Consider the following 21,731-nt stretch of genomic DNA (forward strand, 5'->3'; position numbering starts at 1 on the left):
GTACGCATGTATAGGGCCCTATCCGGCAGTCGGCTTACCTTTATAAATAGCATAGCACCCCCCCTTGTTCGAGGCCCGTTGAACATGGCCCAGCTCCCATGTCCAAGGTTCTAGGACAGAGGCAGTCTCAGAACGGGGGTGGTCATGAAGCAGCCGTGGGACGGAAGTGGCCTTGGTCCAAGGACCTTGGTGGTCGTGGATCAAGACAGTTGAGGGCGCAGGGTAGGCAACCACCCAGTGCTTTCATTGGCAGATTGCATCAGGGGCACCCCTCCACGCGCATCGTTCTGTGTGTTTAGATCGGCCTGTGAAACGGGCACCCATAACACTACGCCACAGGGCAGGAGATTGGGCATTGATCTCAGCTGGAGCTATTGATTACGCGCACTAGCTGTCTGACTGAGCCCTTTCTTACAAGGGGCAAACCTCTAACAGCCTGGACCGTTTCCCCCGTCGGCCATTCTAGTTCTGCCTGCAGCAATGAGCAAGGGGGCTGCACCTCTAGATGCCATCCAGAATCTTAACTTAGGGTTTGGTCTTCTCTTGCATCCATCCAACAAAGGGCCAAATTCCCATCCGAGACTGTATCTAGGTTATCGATGCTGGAAGCCACAAAGTGCCTAGAGCAACGCTGCTCGGCTTGCTCCGCCAAGTGCACCCCTCAGAGCCTTATCCCTTTACCAAATCGACATAAATCTTTCGCTCGACGCTAGCTTGACATTGGAAAACCTGCGAATCTAGAAATTTGTTAGTCCTTGTTCCCTATCATGGTCCTTCTTTCTCGCTTACCACCATAGGGTAATATCTGTGTTGCAAGCATCCCACCAATGCCGGTTTCCATGTCTGCCCACCAAATCAGATTGGCAAGGCCGCTCCACCACGCTGTGCCGGCGGCGCGGCCGGTAGGGTCTGGCTGAAGGAGCGAGAAGAACGAGAGACCCCAGCCTTGAGGCGGATTTCCAGGTTGTGGATAGAGCTCGCTGCCGTCGTTCATCAGACCGGGCTTGCATACTGGTTCTTGATTGCGAGCAAAGTCTGGAAACTGAGGAATCTGGTTCGAGAACATTTCTATTCGGTATATCAGCATCGTGCATTTGTCGAGAGACGGGCCGTGCCACCTTTGACGGTATCTTCTCGGAGGACTTGATTAGAAGACACGGGGTCTTTCCCCTGATTCAAAAGCGTTGCGATGATTTTACAATACTCGATGCAGCTACTGAACAGGCCTGCTCCTCCTGAGTTCGAAGTAGCTTGTACTTGGCTGGGTGTTGATAGTAGCAGCGGCCTTCGCATAAGATGTCCATGCTCGGACAGTTGAATTGACCCGTCTTCGTTTCTCCGGTGAAGGTACGCCAAGTTTTTTTTCATCTCTGCCGTTGGAAAGAATGTCATTCTTTGAATCCCGAGGGGTTCAAAAATGTGTAGTCGACAATAGTCATCCAGAGAGAGGCCGGACATGCGCTCAACCAGGCGGCCAGCCCAATCAATGCCGATACCATACTCCCAAGCGCTTCCAGGCTGGTTGACGAGAGGTTGTGTGTACACGTCGCGATCTTGGTCGTCGAACTCGTTAATACCGACAGGCTCAAACCACTTCTTGAGCTTTCGGTTAGAGAAGCTGTATCCGAACCCGGCTGCGATGTGCGCAAAGAGTCAGCTTGGCGAGAAAATAGCCTAAGTTTTGGCAGAAGGCTGAGGAATGGGATGTGCTTGCATCAAGCAAGGACAGGAAAGGGATAGGACAGCCCTCACCGGTGTGTGTCAGAAGCATCCTCAACGTGATTTTACGTTGTTGATCAACGAGCTTCAGCGCCCCATCTGCGCCCTCTTCAAGAACCGAAATTCGTGACAGTTCTGGAAGGATGAGCTGAATGTCCTCTTCGCTATCCAGACGAACCTTTCCAGATTCGACCAACTGCATGGCCGCAATCGTTGTCACAAGCTTGGTACACGATGCAATCCAAAAGGTGGTGTCCAGAGTCATGTCTTCCAGCTCGCCTAAGCCGCGTTTGCCCGAGGCATAGGCAAAGACGTAGCGACCGTCTCGATCCACGACAATGTAGACCAAGCCAGGAATGCCATTTGGTCTTTGGGTGTAGGCATCAATCGTTTCCCGCAACGTCGCGGTAGTCTCCTGTCCAAGAAGCATGGTATAGGGCGACACTGTCTATGATATGATCCAGCCCTGGTCGTTGGAAAGGACATGGATAATAAAAAGACTCCCTTATCGATGATACCGAGGCAGCTGACCCTAGGTTCATTGATCCTGAAGATGTTTACTAGAGGACGGAGTACGAGGTGCTCTCTCCGGGGTGTCGCAAGAATTTGTCCATAAGCTCGAAACTAGCTGCTCTCGGAATCACCATGCCGGTAAAACACACCCATCAATTATGTACGGCTGCTATCACTGGGCTCCAGATTCCCCTTGGCAGCCGGGGCAGGGGTTGTTGTTGGATAAGTTCCTATTTTGGCTTGGGCTGTGAAGCTTGGAGAGATAAGTGTTGATTAGAAATAAGCTTTTGATCCAACTTGGTATCTGATGGACGGATGGAATTGCCTTGTGTGGAGTTTCTGCCTATTGGTCCCCCTGCAAAGATCGGTTTTCGTGCCGGATGGGCCGGTCACGTTCTTTGCGTCATGCCGGAGAGTCTTTATCTTAGTGATTAGGAGACCTGATAAGTACCCGTATCTAGTCTTTCAACCCATATGTATCTCTATCCCCATGTGCCACTTTACGCATTAAATATCTCGGGATGATTCAAACATCAGTGTCCTTTTGTCCTCCTCCTCGGTCCAAACCTCAAAGCTCGAAATCTCTCCTGGTCTTCTCGTTTCCTGTTGTTTTCCTCTGAGCGCATCCTCAGCTGTCACCATGGCATCCTCGGCACCTGCCAAGAAGGGCGACACCGATGAGGTCCTTTCTGAGAGCCAGCCTGTTGGCAAAGGCCTTGATGCCGCCGATGGCCTGCTGATAGACCTCGGATATATGCCTGAGCTCTCACGAAATCGTTCAACTCTCCAGGTCGCATTCATGTCTTTCGTGCTTGCGTCTATCCCCTGTGGCCTCGCTACCACGCTGTTCTACCCGCTTAATGGTGGTGGTCCAGTCAACATCATATGGGGCTGGGTGGTCGTTTCGCTCATCATCATCTGCGTTGCCTTGTCTCTTGGCGAGATCACTAGCATCTACCCCACAGCCGGAGGTAGGAATTGGACTTTGGAGTCGCCACTAAAGGCAATAATAATAGCTGATGGCGACCTCAGGTGTCTACTACCAAACGTTTATGCTGGCGCCCCGTCGTTGGCGGCGAGTTGCTGGCTGGGTCTGTGGCTGGATGTATCTAGTCGGCAACATTTCCATCACACTTTCAGTAAACTTTGTCGCATCTCAGTTCCTTATCGCATGTATTAATATTTTTGAACGAGAGCCGGGCATTGGCATTCTTGAAGGCACAGCATATCAGGTTTATCTCATCTTTCTAGGAATCACTCTACTTACTAACACTGTATCTGCTCTTGGTAACAAATGGCTTCCCTGGATAGATGTGAGTTCCCTGGCAATGTGGCATCTATATTGCTTGTATTTACCATACTAACTCGAGGTTAAAGACAGCTGCAATCTTCTGGACGCTAATCGGGATGATTTGTCTTGCTGTAACCATCTTAGCCATTGCAAAGAATGGCCGACACGATGCTGAATATGTGTTTACGCACTTTGAGGCCTCGTCGGGATGGCCTGATGGTTGGTCCTTTTGCGTTGGCCTCCTACACGCCGGCTACGCTACATCCTCGACCGGGATGATCATCTCGTCAGTACCCTCAATCGCAGAAGACTTGGCGCTAACAATGGTATAGAATGTGCGAAGAGGTGCAGAACCCCTCGATTCAAGTTCCACGCGCGATGGTGGCGACAATCTTTATCAATGCTTTTGCCGGCCTTCTATTTCTAATCCCCCTGGTATTCGTCCTACCTGATATCCAGGAGCTTCTCCAACTGGCTTCTGGCCAGCCCGTACCAGTTATTATAAAATCTGCAGTTGGGTCTTCTGGAGGCGCCTTTGCTCTGCTCGTCCCGCTATTGGTTTTACTGGTCATCTGTGGCATCGATTGCACGACTGCCACGTCTCGATGTGTATTCGCCTTTGCCCGGGACGGCGCCATCCCTCAGTCCAGATGGTGGGTCAAAGTTAACCATCGTCTCGATAACATCCCTCTCAACGCCATGATGCTTAGCATGGTCGTTGAGCTGGCCCTGGGACTCATTTACTTTGGCAACACCACCGCCTTTAATGCCTTCTCGGGTGTGGGCGTGATCTGCCTGACTGTTGCCTACGCTTCCCCCATCGCCATTAATCTTTTCACGGGTCGGAAGCAAGTCAAAAAAAGCCGATTCTACCTCGGAGCTTTGGGAACCATCTCCAATGTCATCGCGATTGGTACGTTATAGCTCCTCCTTATCTCCTCTTATTTCCCGATGTGCCACTGCTAACTCTTTCAGTGTGGACATTGCTTGTCATACCCTTATTCTGCATGCCTGCATCCATTCCTGTCACGGCCTCTACAGTAAATTACGCTCCTGTTGTTTTTGTATTTGCTATCGTCGTGTCCGGGATTTGGTACTGGGTTTGGGGCTATGAGAATTACGTTGGTCCACCTACGCAGGATGAATAGGATAGTTAGTTGAAGGTAGTTCTGGATGTATACTGTGTAAACGATATAGATCCGTCTGAAATATTCGAACTGCTTGTTAAATGAGTGTAAAGAGCTGGCAAGTGATAGTCACCTGCAGAAAAGAAGACCTATGCCTACTACAAGCTGAGGAGGGACATTGATGCACGAGTAGTGTCCAACTCCTGTGATTTCCCATCCCCATGGCTAGAGCAAAAATGAGGGACAGAGCCATGATAACACTGCCGCTTCTCTCTGTTCCCATTGAGAAGAGCTACGGAGCGCATTCGCTCAAGCACAAAGAGCATCATCTCACAGGCCAAGGTCCCCGGAGCCTCGGCAGCAAGTCCAGCATTCCCCCTGCTGGCTGGCATACTACATGCTTGTTAGCGGTGTAACCTAATAGAAGTAGTCATGAATTGTCATACCCATCCCTCAGGGCATTGAATTTCATCCGAGGCGCAAAGAAGCCAGCAAATATCGGTCTTGGCCAGCCGGGCCTTCGCAGGCGACTCGCCGACCTTGACTCGAAGGCTAAATAAGTTTGTTAGCTCTGAGACAGAATAATAAGTCATGCCAACAAGTCCTGGCGAAAGGCTGTCTGAGAAGCGGTGATATGGTCATGGGGAAGAGAAGGTGAGGGACTAACGTGATCTCGCCATGAGAGTTTCGAGGCTGGGTAGACCATGGCATGGCAATGGCGCCGGTGGCGAGGCTGAGAATAGCAGCAGTGGAGAACTTCATGATGAATGTTGGTGGGCAAGTGGTTTGCTTGATGAGATGATGGAGCTGTGAAGAGTGAAGAGTGTAAACTCACAGGACTGATGGAGATGACTATATATACTACTGAAGCTCGCTAGAAAGACGATACACCTCTATGTCTCGGAAATATCGTTCCAGACTGATTCCTGTATCTATGGTCGGCGTCCTCGAGCATGCCAAGTTGGTTGCGAAAAGGCAAGAGCCCGAAGACATTCGGACCGAAGTGTGTATCCGACCCCGCAGTGCAGCTATTGTCGTTCTGAATCAAAAGTTCGAGGCAGACACACAAAGAAGGAAGTCACAAAAAGACATTCCCTCGAACAAGGTGGAGAGGGGTTATCCACATGTGGCGGGCACAACATGCTGTGCGGTGGCTCGGCGGATGTGACACAGAGACAACTGCAAGTCGCCGTTTTTCGTAACTCTGAATCAGAACCATCGATTTCTGAGACTTGTGCTCTTATGAGAGAAAAATATCAGAGTGAGTATGGCTAAGAGTAGGTTATCACTGGCTGTCTTGAATCGAAACCATATCTCTGAGACTGACTCAGAGTCGGCTTCCTAGACGAGGTGTTTCAACCCGCCCCTTGCTCGTGGACTTCATTCTCTCTGGGGCAAGGAACAGTGAACCACTTGTCCCACGCCAAAGTATGGCAAGCCACTAGGTAACCCCCACACTCTAGAGGATTGCACTTGCACCATGAAATTTCAAAAGAGAGAAGATGCAGTGAAACTCGGCAGACGTCCCGCGTCTCCTCATCGGAGGACAGGTATCTGGGACGACATCATGACTTTTCAACCTCCTGAGCCACAGAAGTTTGAAGGTGCGACAGCCCCCGCCTCAAGGTAGCACAATGACAACTTCACTCACAGATGGGCATCTGCCGCACAACAACTCAGATACAACCATGAGATGGACCTCAACGAAGATCCGAAACTGCCGCCCCGAGGTTCCGATGCTTCGCATCTCGGTGTGTCCCTTGTGGCCATTCACATACCAACTACGAGCAACTGGTGACACCTGGTGTAGGTGGTAGGGAGTACAGCGTGGTGGCACTGGGGGATCCCCGTTGCCGTGTCTACGTGCAACATCCCCCTCTTGAGGCAGAAAAGACTTGGCAGCACCAAAGGGCCCGAAAACAAGACTGAGGGAGCCCGGCAGATCTCGGAGATAGGGTAAATCTGTCCCGAGGCCTTAGCGACCGGTACTTGGATGGGATTGCTGAGACAAGATGACGGTAAATCTACGATGAATAGCGTTTGGGAAAGCCAATTGGATACATCCCATCTATCGAGTGGAAGCGGCACGGCCCGTTGTCAGTTTAATAATATGGTCGAGATAAGCCACAAATTGTGTAGCAACATGTGCATGTTTTTGTCTCGCCATGTTTCTCACGTCAGTGAAAAGCCAAGGAGGGTACCACTGGCCGTGAGAGCTTCTGTACTTGTCCAAGCGACACGGACCACGTCTGCCGTAGTTTCTCTTTTTATTGAGGCTCAGGGGTCAACTACTCATAAATTGCAGGGGAACCGGCAGCGAAACATGTTGTCCTCGTGGGTAAAATAGTGTCACATAATGCCGCCTACGAAAGCAAGTACAAAGAAGGTCTTCCAGAACCCAAAACAAGGCAAAATTCTTGTCCCTACTAATTACTTAAATAATCCCTCTGCCTCATGGGCCACAAGCCGGGCAAGAAGGCCTTATAAGAGCTTAAAGCTGTCAGGGCCGAGCTGTAAGACGCTTGCACCTAAGATCGAGAGTGATAGGACTAAACTCTTCCCGTCCTCCCCCCACACGCCGTTCTAGCAAATCCACCAGACCGACCAATGTCCCTCCTTAACTATTGAGTGTTAGCTTTTGATCAGATAGGATAGGGAGTAATTATGTAATGAGTGTATCGCGGCAGTCAGGCGCGGAGGAAACGGTTGTATGGACAGGTCAGTTGACTTACCTATCAAAGAAAAAGTCCAAGCGCTTATTGCCCTGATCATTCGTGTTGTTCAGATAGTTTGCCTTTTCCTGCGTCGACAGGCTATTCCACTTGCTCCTCTTGGACTTGTTGCGGTAAGTGTAGTATCCCTTAGCAAAGGCATACGCAAAGATTGTTCCGACAGTGATGGCTACCAAGTTTTTGTTTCCGCGGTGATAGAGGGGCTTATCGTCCTCACGGTAAATGTTGGAAGATGCAATTCCGGACAATTGGATCGTGATGTTGTACAAGGCAGCGCTGATTGCTCGAGTTCGGACAGAGTTGGAAAGTCGAGAGCACCAGCCGACTTGAGCTGCGTGGACGGATGGCTGGCCAATGATGAGGAATGCCAGGGCGTATTGAGCCCAGTGCGAGAGGCTTTGGACCGAGGTGTACTCGACGATGAGTAGAGGCAGGACCCAGAGTTGAGCCAGCAGACCAAACAAAGCGATCTGGTGGAACTTTTCAGTAAGGAATGTGATCCAGAGCATGTTGATAGCCGCAAAGACGGTCGCAGGAATCGTGAGAAGAGTCGTATTGAAAGTGCTAAAACCAAGAGCCTTCAGAGAGAGTGTGAGATAGGTCTTTGGAGGCGAAGTAGGAATCTCGAAGAGAATGCCAATGGCGTAGACAGGCCAGAGATCGTAGTCCTTGAGACTCCTCCAAAGCATGCCAGCTGTGATTGGCTCTCGGTTGTGCATGCCGGACTTGGATGGATCGTCACGAAGGACGCGATTGACGATGATTTTCTCCTCGCGTTCGGTATAGTAGCCAGCAGGATTCCACCACGTCTTGGTTTGTGTAGGTCCGGGAACGAGGAAGAGGAAGCTCAGGACACCGATGACCAGACTTATCAGCGCTTCCAAGAGAAACAACCATCGCCAGCCTGCTCTACCAGCAACGCCACGCATGTGCAGGATGCCATAGGCCATGAACGAGGCAGCAACTCCGGACATAGAGTCGACAAACCAGAACAAAGCAAGGCGTATGGGCATCTCGGTCTTCTTGTAAAAGTAAGAGAGGTACAGAATGGAATCAGGGATGAAACCACCCATGAAGAGTCCAATAAAGAATCGACAGGCGAAGAAGCCAGCGCGGTTGTGCATAAAGAATTGTCCACCAGAAGCAAGACTCCAAAGGATGATCTGAACGGGAATCCAGCGATCTGGGCCAAGCCACTTGCCGACCATCTGAGATGGAATTTCCGCAATAAGAAAGCCAACGCGGTACATATTCTGCGCGTTGTTGTAGTCGTTGGTGTTGATGTTGAGATCGTCAAGCAGATTATCAGCAGCAGCATTGCCGAGATTGCCTCGATCGATGTTGAGGCCAAAGAACATGACAAGAATCCAGACAAAAATCTTGAGGTCCGTCTTTCGCCGAACAGCTCGTTCCTCGCGGTATGTCCATCTCTCACTCGGGTCGAAGCGATGAAAGTTTTCATACTCAGGAGGCGGCTGATAAAACGGTGCGAGGTCGGGATCGTCAAAAACGCTTCGCTCAGTGGCGATGGCGTCGAGGTCGGCAGGTTTGTTGTGACGAGTCAGCGCCTCCCAGAAGCCGATGTTTCTGCTGGTGTCTTGAGGTTCCGCTAGATCGGTCCATGCATCTTTGGAAGCATCGACTTGGAAAGATGGCGTCTTGGAGACCCCATCGACGTGATTTGGGCCACTCATTGTGGACAGCAAGCCTCTGATGGCTGTAATGTTGACTCGAAAGTTGATTAAAGTGAGAAATGAGCTTGTTGTTCATCGTCTTGAAAAGCAATCATCCGTTTTGTTATATACGTCTCTTTAGCCACCTGAGGGAATCGACTTACACATGTTGCTCAACCCGCTCTGCAAAGATAAAGAGCCTCACTTCAACGTGCTAATGCTTACAGATGATGTGACCATTCTAAATGGTGCTACTACCGCTGTCAGTCTGCAGCCTATACCTAGGCTAAATGAAAGCCACCAATTCAAGCTTGTTGTTTCTTAGTGCTCGGCACCGATGATCCGAAAGTCATCACGACATTACGGGGGTGGATGAGGTTCCACTAGGTAGCTAGCTACCCCCAACGCTCGCTTCCGCATCTGGAATGACGCTCCGAAGATGTACGTCTGCGGAGCCAACTTTCGGGTTTAGGACTGTTGTAGAGATACCGGTTTCTGGGAACCTTTCGGGTCCTTCCTGGGATAGTTTGGGTATACGCAAGGCTTGCACGTATCTAGAAGTATAAATTTCGCCATTCCGATGATCGAGCACCTCTCAGTGTTTAGAACAGAAGAAATATTCCACCAGTGAGACATCTCTCCGGAGCGTTCTGGATGGGAGGGACGTATCGGAGATAGGTAGCATTCGCCGTGAACCAAGCCTGAGCTGGTTAAGATCCATAATTATCGCCAGGGTAGAATTCAACCCCCGACTTCCCGATGGCCGAGTCCCGTACGCAGTGCCGTTGACGTGTTGAGGAAGACTGATCATCTTCCCGCCTGCTCATGGTTGTACTATTGCATGGCGGCCCGCGGTTGACTGGCTCAGTGTGGACAGGAAGGTTGGAAGAAAATGACAATGAGTCTTGATTTTATACAACAAAGAAGCCTTCTACTCCTAGATGAATGAGACTTGAAATAGAGGCAAGATTGGCACATTGTACCATATGGTATAGGTATTCAATCTTCAACACCTTTACACCAACAATTATGCCAAGATATCGACGGACTATCTAGCTTGGGTGTTCTTCAAGATGGCTTCAATGATGGAGCACCTCATGGCGATCTTCGTCATCATGATATTCAGTAGTTCGATAAAAGTAGGTAAACTAATCTCTAGCTCCGGCTATACCAAAAGGCAAGTTCTTGTACTTTGGTACATCACCTTTGTTTGTCTCGGGATTCTCGATATCCAGATCCCACTTGTCTGGGACTTCCAAACCGGCATCAAGATGATGCTTGTTCAGCAGAATAGAGATTCCATCCCGGTAAAGCCAAGGATCGTTTGTCCTTCGTTGCCAATCTTCCAGCCTGCTTCTCAGCTCTTCCAATATCTCTCGATGATCAGAACTCTTAACCAGGTTGGTAACTTCTTGAGGGTCATTGTCCAAGTCATAGAGTTCTTCGGGTGGGCGGAAAAAGTAGTCTTTGAGGTTCCTCTGCCCAATCTTCTTTGGACTCTCTTCTGCGTTCCGAATATCTTCCCAAGTCAACGATCCATAAATATCATTGGCGAATGGAAAATCCAATCTCCATGCGATGTTGCGGTGGTACTTGTATCGATGGGTTCGGATGAAGCGAGTGGGCCAGTAGTTGGTTGATTCATGAAAGGTGTGAGATCCAAAGACGTGGTCCCAGTCGGCAAGATCATTGACTTCATGGAGAACCTGGAGAAACGAGCGGCCAGATAGCTGTTTCTTGACTTCTTGTGAAGCTTGACCCAAAGTCCAGTCCAGGATGGTAGGCAAGATGTCGACGTATGACACCAGGTTTGTGTTGACAGAAGACTTCGAGCCTGGCTGCCGTATGATGAGTGGCAATCGAACTCCTGCGTCGTACAAAGTCGTCTTTGAGTTCATAAACGGAGGTCCGTTGTCGCTCATAAAAATGACGAGTGTATCCTTGGCAAACCCAGCAACTTCCAGTTCTTTGAGTATAAAGCCAATTCCCTGATCCAAGCGGCTAATAGCCTCGGCATATTCTGCAAGTTCCTGTCTGGCTCCAGGGGTATCAGATAGAAACCCAGGAACAACGATATCCTCAGGACGGTACTTGACGCTTTGGATCCGATCATCGACGGGCTCATCGTTGCCAAAGCCCCCACGAGTGCGATCTCGATGAGGATCGTGATATCCGACGGTCAACACAAATGGTCTGCCGTCTTTCTTAGAAGCCTCAAAGAATTCCTTGGCTCGCTGAGCAGACCACCAAACATCCCTCGTCAGACTCTCAGCTCGCCATTCCCATGGGTAGACAGCATCGGGCCCCACGTGGACTTTGCCAATGATACCAGTTCTAACTCCGTTTTTGGCCAGGAGAGCAGGACCAGACTCGATGTGATCAAAAGTCATGAAATGGTGTTTTCCACTGTTGAGGCCATATTGTCCGTTTTGGTGAGTGTGCAGCCCAGTGTAGATGGTGGAGCGACTTCCGCTGCACGAAGCAGTGCTGGCAAAGGCGTTGTCAAACCTGACGCCCTCGGAGGCAAGCTTGTCGATGTTTGGAGTCTTGGTGTAGGGATTTCCGTAGCAGCCCAGCTGTTTGCCGAGGTCATCTGCAATCAGCAGCAGGACATTCTTGGCCGTCATATTGAATGCTAGGGACCAGATGCTGACGACCAACTTTGAGGGTTAGACTGGTGAAAAGCAGGCGAAATTCTCTGCTACAAATCAATGACCTTTGGCTCAGAAGTTCAGTCTTGATGCACAGATCGGCGTTTCGTTAGTGATTGCGTGATGAATAAGAATATGTCGCCACAGAAGAGCGGCCTAGTTCGTGTTTTAGACAAGTATTGATGCGATGCGCAATCCACGTTTAAACGTGCCGGTTATCCGTGATTATGAATCTCGCTTCAACTCGTAACTATTCGTGTATGTCACTCCAACTTCTACTGGGAGCGGAACCGGCCCGTCGGCAGCTATCGATGAAGCGCACCAGTAGGAGGGAAGTTGAGGATTGCGACATCCTTAGTATCGTTGGAGATAACACGGCTGTAACCGAGGCCAGCTTTTCTTGGTGAGAACGGCTTCGCGAGGCCAGGGTGTAGGGGATTGAGAACAAGTTAATAGAAATAACACAATGGAAATTCCGGTCCGACCGTTGGACCCTGTCATCGCCAGGGCGGAAGTGCGCATTAGCGGCAGGCCTAAGAGTGATTTCGTAACTTCATTTCATGTACCGATACATCATGTCTCCTTCCTACACTGCCGGGTCGTCCTTATGGAGGGCAACAAGATGCTAGCAGCAGGATCTAGCGTCGGCCGAGTGCGAGGGCCCGAGATGGCATCATTACTGTTTGCTGTGGCGTTTAGACGCTATCAAAGGATCCTTGTCGGCATCCAGTAGCAACTCAAAGACATTCCCAAAAAGGAATTCTCACCGGCAATATCGGCAAGTCCTTATCATGTCGAAAGGGAGTAGGCAAACAAGCGCATGTCGTGATCATTGTGAACTTGTCAATCGTGGTTCCTCAAGGAAAGGATGTGGACAGTCAGGTTAGTATGAAGACAGGTCGGTGGAAATGTCGAGATGGCTATATAATTGAAACCGTGGCTCAGAATGATAATTGAAATGCAACATCAATTTTCGTCTTGAATATGAAAGCGTTTCTCGTTACCTCTTTGCTCTCAGCCCTTTGGGCAAACGCCCAACTAATTGGCCCCGTCGGTCCAACAACGGCCTTGTCACAGAAGACACGCCAGTGCAGCATTCTAGACTACGGAGCTGTCAACGACAACTCAACAGATGTGGCAGACTCTATTGAGAAAGCGTTCAAGACTTGTGTTCTTCCTCACCCCGGAAGCCGTCTCATTGTGCCTGACGGGAGCTACTTGATCAAGCGCTCTGTTGTGCTTTCGAATGGCACAAATTGGGCATTCCAACTTGATGGCCTTATTACACTTGCTTATGGCGGTAATTGGACTGTCGATCGTGAGTTGATATTGCAAGGTTTTGCGGGAGTCGGGCCGCTGAACGCAACCATCAATGGTGAAGGTGACGGTCAGTTCTTGCAGAATGGACTCACCATTATCAACCGTACGTACCTCATCTCTGGGCTTTATGTTCCGCCTTCTAATTAGCCTTACTAGCCGTCGACTTTGAATTCTACTCCAGTAATGGAAAGGGTGCCATTCAAGGCCAGGGATATATCTATAGAAACCTAGCAGAGTATGCCCCCTTATCGACTCCAAAGGCCTAAAACTCACATCTACTCAAGCACGTTCCGCCCAAGGCTTGTCAGACTCATTTCACCCATCGACACTGCTGTCCACGACATCATCCTCGTTGACAGCCCCAAGTTTCACATCGTCTTTGACTTTGCCCAAAACCTCGAGGTGTACCATCTGACAATCCGCGGGGCCAACTTGGGCTCCTACGACGGAGTTGACGTTGTTGGTACAAACTACTGGGTCCACGACATTGAAGTGAGTAGTTCTTCATTCAGACAAGAAGTTCAGGGCGCTCATCATGATAGGTTACCAACCGAGACGAGTGTGTATCTGTTAAGAGCCCTTCCAACCATGCACTCATTGAGAACCTGGTTTGTAACCAAGCTGGTTCTGGTATCTCGATTGGCAGTCTCAACGTGTCTGCATCTATCGCCAACATAGTAAGCAATTCCTCACTTGGTATGTTATTGAATATTATCTTACCTTGGTAGCACGCGCGAAACATCAACATCATTCAGGGCAATAATATAGCTTTCATCAAGACCTATCCAGGAGGCTCTGGTCATGTCACCAACATAACCTTTGAGAACTTCCGATCCAAGGCATCTCTTTATGGTCTAGATATCAATCAGTATTGGCAGAATACCTTTGAGCCCGATACAGGAGCTGTGGCTTTGAGTAATCTTGTGTTCAAAAACTTTTCCGGTACGTGATGCCACAAAGCTGTTAAGGGTTGTAAGCTGACCATCAACTACGCACTTAGGATCTGTCGCCGATGGAGCAAAACGGCCTCCCCTCTTTTTGAGTGCCAATGACTTGTCCTTTGCTACCAACGTAACAGTTGAGGACTTCACCATTTGGACCGAATCTGGAACCTCTGTCGTCAATAAGATCAGCAACATCTATGGCAATAGCGATGACTCTTACGGAAAGGCGGATGAAATTAAGTCACTTGCTTCTGGCCAATCACCTACGCCCTATACTAGTACCTACACGGTCACAGCAAAGCCTTCAGGTTGGACTGCTCCATCGTTTCCCACTTGGGCTGCAGCAAGCACAGGATACGGAAGTGAGTCAGCCAAGCCATAAGTACTGTCACGGAAGAACGCTAACAACAACATAGCTGATGTACCTATTCCTGTCTATACGCCGGCTGCTCTCTGGAAGCCTAATGGCGATTACGATAAGCATTATTGGGGTTCCTTCTAGGTTTTGAAAACCTAGTAGCAGACTCTATGGGTTTATTATCAATGATCAGACGGGAGCTGTATGTTTAGCGTTGCAATCGATGACGATACTCTGGGAATATATCTGGGAAACTGAGAGGGGATAACGGCATGGCTGAGTAGATGAAGAGCGTAGCTTAAGGGTTGCTAGTACGGGGTATTCATGCTGTATGAAGCGAGATATGATACTGGGAAGTAACCTCTTGCCTGTTTATTTCATTTCTATTGATTCAGTAGCCCTTCCTGTGACTTCTTTTGTACTCTCGGGCAACGTGCAGGATAAGCGGTATAGGCTTGCGGGAAGGAATCACGCCAATACGCCGATGCAATAGCAAGAAGCCACCTATAAGATGATGCTGCTGCGCCGTATTAGATCCTTGGAGCCCATATTTCAAAACAGAATAGTGGAAATGAACTTGCTATGGCCGTTGAGGGGTGTGTTCTGGTACGGCGGCTGCCTTAATCTCTTTTAATCTGCCCATTAGCAATATTTAATCTTTTATGATGGCTATAGAGCATAATGAAGGAGATTTACGCGAACTGGATGCGCTGTAGTAGATTCTGTTAGAAGAGGGGATTGAAATATGGGGCTTCTTTCCAGATGGAGGCCATAATCGAGATCCAAATCCCAAGATTAGGCACATCTCACCCCTTTGCTCAGTCCATCTCAGTCAACTTAAGGTCGAGGATTCTCAGCCCTTACCCGGCAGTAGCTCAGCTTAGGGAGTCAAAAGCTCAGTTCTAGAAACGGAAATGGATTCTGGCGTGCTAGAGTCTTGTCTCCGAGTATATTGATCTGTGTAATAGCTTGCAACCCCGATCTCTTAACCGTTCCATTTAAGTCACGCGCATCACCTCCTTTCGATAGAAAGACTTCACCAAGATGCGCATGAATTAAGGGCGGGAAGTGAGCGATGATTCTGATACTTGCGATAACGCAGGACGTTGTATTTTCAATCAGAGAGACTCGTGGTATCGGGCGTGAGGGATGCATTTGAAGGGTAGTGGATTACATTCAGGTCTGATTTATAAGAATAAGCAGCGAATGAAGGCAGGTATCGTTTTAACTTACCTCCTTAATTGTTCAGTTTACCATCTTTGGCGGCTTCATGTTGCCTAAGCAGACAGCATTACGGTCTCTCCTATAACGCGCATAATTCTAAGCGTACAGAATGTCTCACTCTCTCACTCTCGTATATCGTTATATACAAAGTTGTACACGAAGTCGAGACGCATAAACACGTATACGCAGCATTGTATGGTCAGCATCGCTTTGCACTAGGCCGAATCCTCCATACTAAACAGATCCGGCGCAGCCGGTGCTGACACGCTGACGACGGTGAGAGTTTCGCTTTCTGCAGCCATGTCGCGTCGTAATCTCCAGTTAATTGCTGCAATACGTCATTGTGCTGACATTTGTAATCGTCACCATCAAATGAAGACGATCTCTGCTTCCCGCCCCGCGCTTTTCTCAAAGGTTTTTATTTCAATCGCTTTCCTGCGCTTCGATATTGTGATTTCCTCACCTGTAGCTACTGTGAACAAGACCTCGTCTAATCATGCGTTTGTCACTGGCATTGTTTGGCCTGCCGCTTTGCTTGGCCTTTGCCGTCCCCGAGAATATCCAGCCACGGACAGAAAGCAGCGTCAATCTTGCCGAATGTCATTCAGCGAAAGAAGTCATCAAGCTACTGAATATGCAGCCCTCGGCCGAAAAGGGCTACTTTGTCGAAACGTTCCGAGACACAGCAGTCACGGCCAACAATCGCTCTACCAGCACGGCCATCTACTACCTGCTTGAAGGAAAATCAGGCTTCTCTCTTTGGCACAAGTTGGACGCTGCAGAGGTTTGGCACTATTATGCCGGAGCACCTCTCGAGCTCTATCAGTCGCAGAACGATGGAAGCTGCGTGAAGAAGAACCTGATGGGACCGGATATCTTCAAGGGACAGAGGCCGCAGGTTGTGATTGAAGAGGGAGAGTGGCAGAGAGCTCGCAGTTTGGGCAAATGGACCCTTGTTGGCACTACGGGTAAGAGGAAGCAAGCCTGATGTATGCCCGAGAAGCTGACCTTGACATTTTTAGTTGCTCCAGGATTTGACCCCAACGGAGAGGTGCTTCAGGCAGAGAGCTGGGAGCCGCAAGGCTGTTAGAAAAGTTATTGGAGTATTTTGGTTCAACATGGGCGGGATGTGTATTGTTGCTCTATATTTCCTCTTTACATTATTCCAACCATGAGAGGGAATGGGGGTAGATATTGAGTTCGCTACTTTGACCCCTTTTGAAGACGTCGTAAAGTACAGAGCAAGAGTACGCACAAGTGAGGTGAAATAGAATAGGTACATTTCTTTCTTTCAAGGCATATCTTGGCCGAGTCTCACAGCCTCAATCATCGTACCAGGTGTCCCACTGCCTTCCATTTAAACTGGCTTGGTTTCCAGATCCCGCAGGCCCTTGTTTTCATCATCGATGGTTGCGATGATAGACTCAAGATCAGTATGACTAGTGATCTCGAACAGTGCCTTGTGAGGTTCCTTGTAGAGGTAGAATTTGCCGCCCAAAATCTGAAACACAGGCATACGGGGTCTCCTATACCCAGGCTCAGAGAAGAGAGGCCTAACAAAGCCTTGAATACCGTGACGCATGGCCAGCTCGGCTACTTCGCCATCTGGGCCCCATATCCTGTCATAGCCCATGTCGCGGTAGTCGTTTGTCCAGTTGTGTGGAGGTTTGAGCTGTGCGCAGTTGGTTAGCCGTGGATGAGGGTGTAGAGGAAAGGGGGGAGGTACTCCTCCTAGTGCAGTGACGCATTTGCCATTACAGATTTCTAGCACGTCACTCATCATGGTGAATATTGGGCTATGAATAAAGTCAAAAGAGAAGAATATCCTGAGACGGAACGTCTAGAGGAGTAGACAAGCGGAGAGTGAAGATGGAGATCTGGGAAATTCCCGAATGGTATAGGTTAGTGGACATATATAGACGGCGTCCAGATCGTCAAACTCCACCGACGTCAGTGGTGGCTTTGGATTAAAAGTCTGAGCGAAGTCAGATACATGTGATGATGGATCTCTAGAGAGCTATCCATTAGCAGACATTCTCAATTGTGAATTTGGTGACGCCTCCAAAAGATGCTATGTAGACATCGCTGAGGATTTGTTTCTATCCACCCTAACTATTCGCTGCCAAACTCCATTCTATCTAAAAAGTGCAATTTTAGAAAAAAGGAAGAGAGTTTTGTTTGTGGTTTTGTTTGTGGTTTTTGACCACTTGACCAGGCGCCGAGCACTTTGTGCTTTTTTCGGGGTGGAAGAGTAAGGATTGAACTTGGTCATAAAGCTTTCCGTGCTTGGCAGTGACAGTGACAGTGATTCTGTTGCAGCCACTGGTTGACTGAGCCACAGAGAGAAGTCCAGCCACACCCCAGAATCCGTGTGGGGTCAAATCCATGTGGGGAAGAACAAAGCCCCACATGAATAACAGATATCGACCATCACCACCTCGGCCATCCTCGAACTCCTCTGTCTGTCTGCCTGTGCTCGGCTGGTGCTAGACCGAAGCCGTTCGCCGCTGGCTGAAGGAGCCACAGACCTAAGCATTCCTTCGTGGCCCTCGCTAATACCAAAGCCGACCATGGCGACCTCCAGTGCCCAGGTTGCCCCAGTGACTGACGTGGATAGTCGCCTGTATCCGGAACGGAACACAATGGTTCACATTTGAGGCGCGACTAGAGCCCGCTGGCAATGAAGTGAACGCCGCACTACGATCTGATCGATCCTTTCCTTTGAGAATGATATCCTATCACCTGGCTAGAATGGGTACTCTATAAAGATGTGTCTCAATTGTAGCACCAGCCCCTCTTTGTCTATCACATTGTTCCCTAGTCTAGCCTACTAAGTTGGTAATCTACATGAGCATCTCAGGTCGCTACTTCATCCATATCCGGCGTATATCTCAAATTTGGCGGTAGAAGTGGCTTCGGTGGCCACTCTCCCGGCTCAAAGCCACATGTAAACAAATGCACCCCAGACCCAACGACTTGGTTGGGCTCCTCCGTCTCAGACTCTACATCAACCCTCAAGTCGCAAGGCAATGTGACGACTGCGTGGGAATTAGGTGGTACCACTAGCTCCATCTTGAATCTCTCCTTCTCTGGCGCATCTTGGTCTAATCGCCATGAACACTTGATCAGCCCGTACGGTCCGTCGAATTCCACCTTGGCGTGTGTGAGATTGCCTCCTGGAACTGGCCGCGCGCGTATCCTCTTCCATCCAGGATCCAACGGGCTAATTCCACCGACCGATGAGTGAAGCCAGTCGGCGACAGCACCAAGAGCATAGTGGTTGAAGCTCGTCATCCGTCCAGGATTGATACGCCCATCAGGCAACATGCTATCCCATCGTTCCCACATGGTAGTCGCGCCCATAGTCACTGGATAAAGCCAACTTGGGCAGGACTGTTCAAGTAAGAGTCGATAGGCTAGTTGTGGCTGACATGTCGCCGTCAAGGCGGGCGTGATGGCTGGTGTGCCCGCAAAGCCGGTCGCGATGCGAAAGCGCCCGTTACGCACGAGCTTCGACAGATTCTGAGATGCGTTGCGGAGTTGTTTCTTATCCTTATAAAGACCGAATTTTACTGCCAGGGCGATACCAGTTTGTGTGTTTGACATGAGGTTGCCAACAGGTGAGATGTACTTGTCCTGGAAGAGACGCTTCAAAGTCGCGGCATCAGCTGCATATTTTTCTGCGAGATCCAACTTGCCGAGGACCTTGCACACTTCAACAAACACTTCCGTGACATGCACGAGATATGCGTCTGCGACAAGGACCTTGTCCGTGAGAGCGAGAGCCGGACTTTGTGGGGGCGCATTTGGATCAAGCCAGTCACCAAACTGCCACCGGTAAAAGTCCCAGAGCCCGTCATCGCCTCTGTCCACGCCCTGCTCAAGCCAAGTCTGCATGCTGCTAAACTGTCGTTCTAGCAGAGCCTTATCACCGCTGAAGTTATAGAGGTCGTGGGGTGTTAACACGGTAACGTCGTGCCAGATGGCTTGGGGAATCCGTGGCCAGTCTGGCAACGGCACGTCAGGACACACAAAGCCTGGAATTCCACCTCGATCTTCCTCTAATTGCTCTGTAGAGAGATCCTGTAGCCAATTTTCAAGGAATCCCACAGTGTCGTATAAGAAACTCGCCGTGGGACAAAAGATCTGGATATCTCCCGTCCAGCCGAGTCTCTCATCGCGCTGTGGACAGTCGGTCGGGATTGACAAGAAGTTTCCCTTCATCGACCAAACGATGTTGGAATGAAGCTTATTAAGTGACTGGTTTGATGACTCAAAGTATCCTCTCCTCTTCATGTCACTGTGCATCACCAGCGCTGACAGGTTTTGGACGAGGTCATCGTCAGTGCCAGGCCAGCCGTCAACCTGGACGTATCGAAAGCCGTGAAAAGTGAACTTGGGGGTCCAATCTTTCAATGTGGTACCGGAGCCGATGATTGTGTCTTCGCATCTTGCGTCACATAGCGGTCGTGTCCCAAGTTCTCCAAACTCGAGAACTTCGGCGTGTCGAAAGACCAGTCGAGCGTCTGTAGGCAAGAAGATTGAGTCCACTCTGACCTTGCCCACCAGGTTTTGCCCAAAATCCACTATGACCTTTCCGCCTGAAGACCTGATGATTTCCTTTGGCCGTCTGGTTTCTATGATTCGAACGGGAGGACTGTTCGTCGTAACGAGGCTCGTCTGTTGCGGTCGAGGGATTGTTTTTGCAGGCACCCAGCTCTTGGCTGGCTCACGCATGTTGTTGCTGGGGGTCTTCCACTCGGGGTCTTCCAGTCGCATGCCATAGACCTCCCCGTTGTATAGCTCGCTTGACATGATGGCGCTGGGTCCGCAAATCCATGTTTCATCGGTGCCCAAGGTCCACGTCTCCGACGACGAGACAACTTCAAGTTGTGCCATGACGGCAATGTCCTTACCTCCGTAGACAAACCTCGAACCTCCGCGAAACCCGAGCTTGGTGGCGTACCAGCCCTCCGCCGCTTCTATGGAAAGTACGTTGTTGCCTGTGGTGTTGAGATATGGGCCGACATCGATGACGCGGTATGTGAGGCGATGGTTGTAGCTGGTCCAGCCTGGGGCCATGCATTCGTCACTTATGGTGTGGCCGTTGAGGTAAGCTTCAAACACCCCTAAGGCTGTGATGTATAACCGACAGGTCGTGAAGGTTGTTGCAGACGGGGGCAAGTCGAATTGGCGGCGAAAGCGTAGGGGGTGAAGGGGCCAATCGGAGCCAAATCTCGAAGACGAAGTGATGAAAGATGCACTCCATTCATCTTGACCAAGCAATGCGGTTTCGACAGTCGCTACTGGGGACCAGGCAGTTGGGACACCATCCTGAAGGTCGTTGTCCCTGGTGGGAGAGACAGACTTGCCCCAGCACCGAACTCTGACCGACACGCGCTGACGCGAGCCCAACTCCTGGCCCGGCCAAGGAACCAAGACAGACTCTTCACTGGCCACCCTGAAAAGTTCTGAGGCGTCAGTTCCAGCCGATGTCAGCTCAATCTCGTATGCCGTCTGGACCCAGTCTCGAACGACCCGTGGGTCAGCTACCTTCCACGAGAGACGCGGCCGGCGACAGCTGACACCGAAGCCATCAGGATGGTGCTCAAATATGGGTTTGGCAACCTCCAAAGGCTCTGTAGTCGACATCTTGGTTTGTGGCTTGAAGTTGTGCTGTCCAGATTGGTCGAAGGGGTGATGCAAGTCAAGCTTAAAACATCAGCAGATTATCGACACTTGCCGAGTTTACTCCTTAGTCTCTTTGATCTGCTCAATGATCATCCGGGGTCCCCAGACTCGGTGCATACTTCCACGAAGTCCCACGACGTCCCACGTAGTCCCACGAGCTCCAGACATCAAGACCAGTGTGAGGGGCGAGATGACAGACGATCAAAGCATTACGGCGAGCTGGCTCGGGTTTATACAAGACGAGAACTGAGCGAAGGATGAAAAGGCTTGATCCTAAATACACGAAGCGGCCAATCATTGATCTCTGGATAAACTCATCCGGGTTCGCTTCCCCGTGTTGTTCTCGGTGGGTGTTTGGCCGAGCCCCACATACCCCAGATTCGCTGGCCTGAGTTGCTAATGATGGACATGGGGGAATAGGCTCGGCAAGTGACAACGGCAATGAAGTTTCTTCAGACATCACGATATAATAAAGCGTCAAGAAAGAC

The 21,731-nt window shown here is 50.0% G+C and overlaps 9 protein-coding genes across 9 annotated transcripts; 3 read left to right on the top strand and 6 right to left on the bottom strand.

Annotated features, from left to right (window-relative positions):
* Positions 1 to 669: 669 nt before the first annotated feature.
* Positions 670 to 2,149, bottom strand: LRP88_04025 (uncharacterized protein; the record flags this gene model as incomplete). Its single annotated transcript, XM_083240613.1, has 3 exons — positions 670 to 737; positions 1,431 to 1,618; positions 1,917 to 2,149. The coding sequence occupies 3 exons, from the start codon at positions 2,147 to 2,149 to the stop codon at positions 670 to 672; spliced, it is 489 nt and encodes a 162-aa protein (XP_083103903.1).
* A 723-nt stretch (positions 2,150 to 2,872) lies between these two features.
* Positions 2,873 to 4,671, top strand: LRP88_04026 (uncharacterized protein; the record flags this gene model as incomplete). The annotated part of the gene is made up of 4 exons (XM_083240614.1): positions 2,873 to 3,203; positions 3,265 to 3,337; positions 3,856 to 4,436; positions 4,499 to 4,671. The coding sequence occupies 4 exons, from the start codon at positions 2,873 to 2,875 to the stop codon at positions 4,669 to 4,671; spliced, it is 1,158 nt and encodes a 385-aa protein (XP_083103904.1).
* A 309-nt stretch (positions 4,672 to 4,980) lies between these two features.
* Positions 4,981 to 5,412, bottom strand: LRP88_04027 (uncharacterized protein; the record flags this gene model as incomplete). Its single annotated transcript, XM_083240615.1, has 3 exons — positions 4,981 to 5,043; positions 5,097 to 5,202; positions 5,318 to 5,412. The coding sequence occupies 3 exons, from the start codon at positions 5,410 to 5,412 to the stop codon at positions 4,981 to 4,983; spliced, it is 264 nt and encodes an 87-aa protein (XP_083103905.1).
* Positions 5,413 to 7,378: 1,966 nt separating this feature from the next.
* LRP88_04028 (major facilitator superfamily domain-containing protein) lies at positions 7,379 to 9,076 on the bottom strand (the record flags this gene model as incomplete). The annotated part of the gene is made up of 1 exon (XM_083240616.1): positions 7,379 to 9,076. One exon carries the CDS (start codon positions 9,074 to 9,076, stop codon positions 7,379 to 7,381), a length of 1,698 nt encoding a protein of 565 aa, XP_083103906.1.
* Positions 9,077 to 10,203: 1,127 nt separating this feature from the next.
* LRP88_04029 (alkaline-phosphatase-like protein) lies at positions 10,204 to 11,682 on the bottom strand (the record flags this gene model as incomplete). The annotated part of the gene is made up of 1 exon (XM_083240617.1): positions 10,204 to 11,682. The coding sequence occupies one exon, from the start codon at positions 11,680 to 11,682 to the stop codon at positions 10,204 to 10,206; it is 1,479 nt and encodes a 492-aa protein (XP_083103907.1).
* A 1,008-nt stretch (positions 11,683 to 12,690) lies between these two features.
* On the top strand, positions 12,691 to 14,472 carry LRP88_04030 (pectin lyase fold/virulence factor; the record flags this gene model as incomplete). The annotated part of the gene is made up of 7 exons (XM_083240618.1): positions 12,691 to 13,129; positions 13,183 to 13,261; positions 13,311 to 13,518; positions 13,569 to 13,703; positions 13,755 to 13,968; positions 14,027 to 14,332; positions 14,387 to 14,472. The coding sequence occupies 7 exons, from the start codon at positions 12,691 to 12,693 to the stop codon at positions 14,470 to 14,472; spliced, it is 1,467 nt and encodes a 488-aa protein (XP_083103908.1).
* Positions 14,473 to 16,048: 1,576 nt separating this feature from the next.
* LRP88_04031 (RmlC-like cupin domain-containing protein) lies at positions 16,049 to 16,642 on the top strand (the record flags this gene model as incomplete). The annotated part of the gene is made up of 2 exons (XM_083240619.1): positions 16,049 to 16,520; positions 16,575 to 16,642. The coding sequence occupies 2 exons, from the start codon at positions 16,049 to 16,051 to the stop codon at positions 16,640 to 16,642; spliced, it is 540 nt and encodes a 179-aa protein (XP_083103909.1).
* A 267-nt stretch (positions 16,643 to 16,909) lies between these two features.
* On the bottom strand, positions 16,910 to 17,335 carry LRP88_04032 (uncharacterized protein; the record flags this gene model as incomplete). The annotated part of the gene is made up of 2 exons (XM_083240620.1): positions 16,910 to 17,224; positions 17,279 to 17,335. 2 exons carry the CDS (start codon positions 17,333 to 17,335, stop codon positions 16,910 to 16,912), a joined length of 372 nt encoding a protein of 123 aa, XP_083103910.1.
* Positions 17,336 to 18,408: 1,073 nt separating this feature from the next.
* Positions 18,409 to 21,204, bottom strand: LRP88_04033 (bacterial alpha-L-rhamnosidase; the record flags this gene model as incomplete). The annotated part of the gene is made up of 1 exon (XM_083240621.1): positions 18,409 to 21,204. One exon carries the CDS (start codon positions 21,202 to 21,204, stop codon positions 18,409 to 18,411), a length of 2,796 nt encoding a protein of 931 aa, XP_083103911.1.
* Positions 21,205 to 21,731: the final 527 nt, after the last annotated feature.

This window comes from Fusarium phalaenopsidis, assembly GCF_050370095.1.
Source record: "Fusarium phalaenopsidis strain FUZ10S chromosome Unknown contig_32288, whole genome shotgun sequence".
NCBI classification, from domain to species: Eukaryota; Fungi; Ascomycota; class Sordariomycetes; order Hypocreales; family Nectriaceae; genus Fusarium; species Fusarium phalaenopsidis.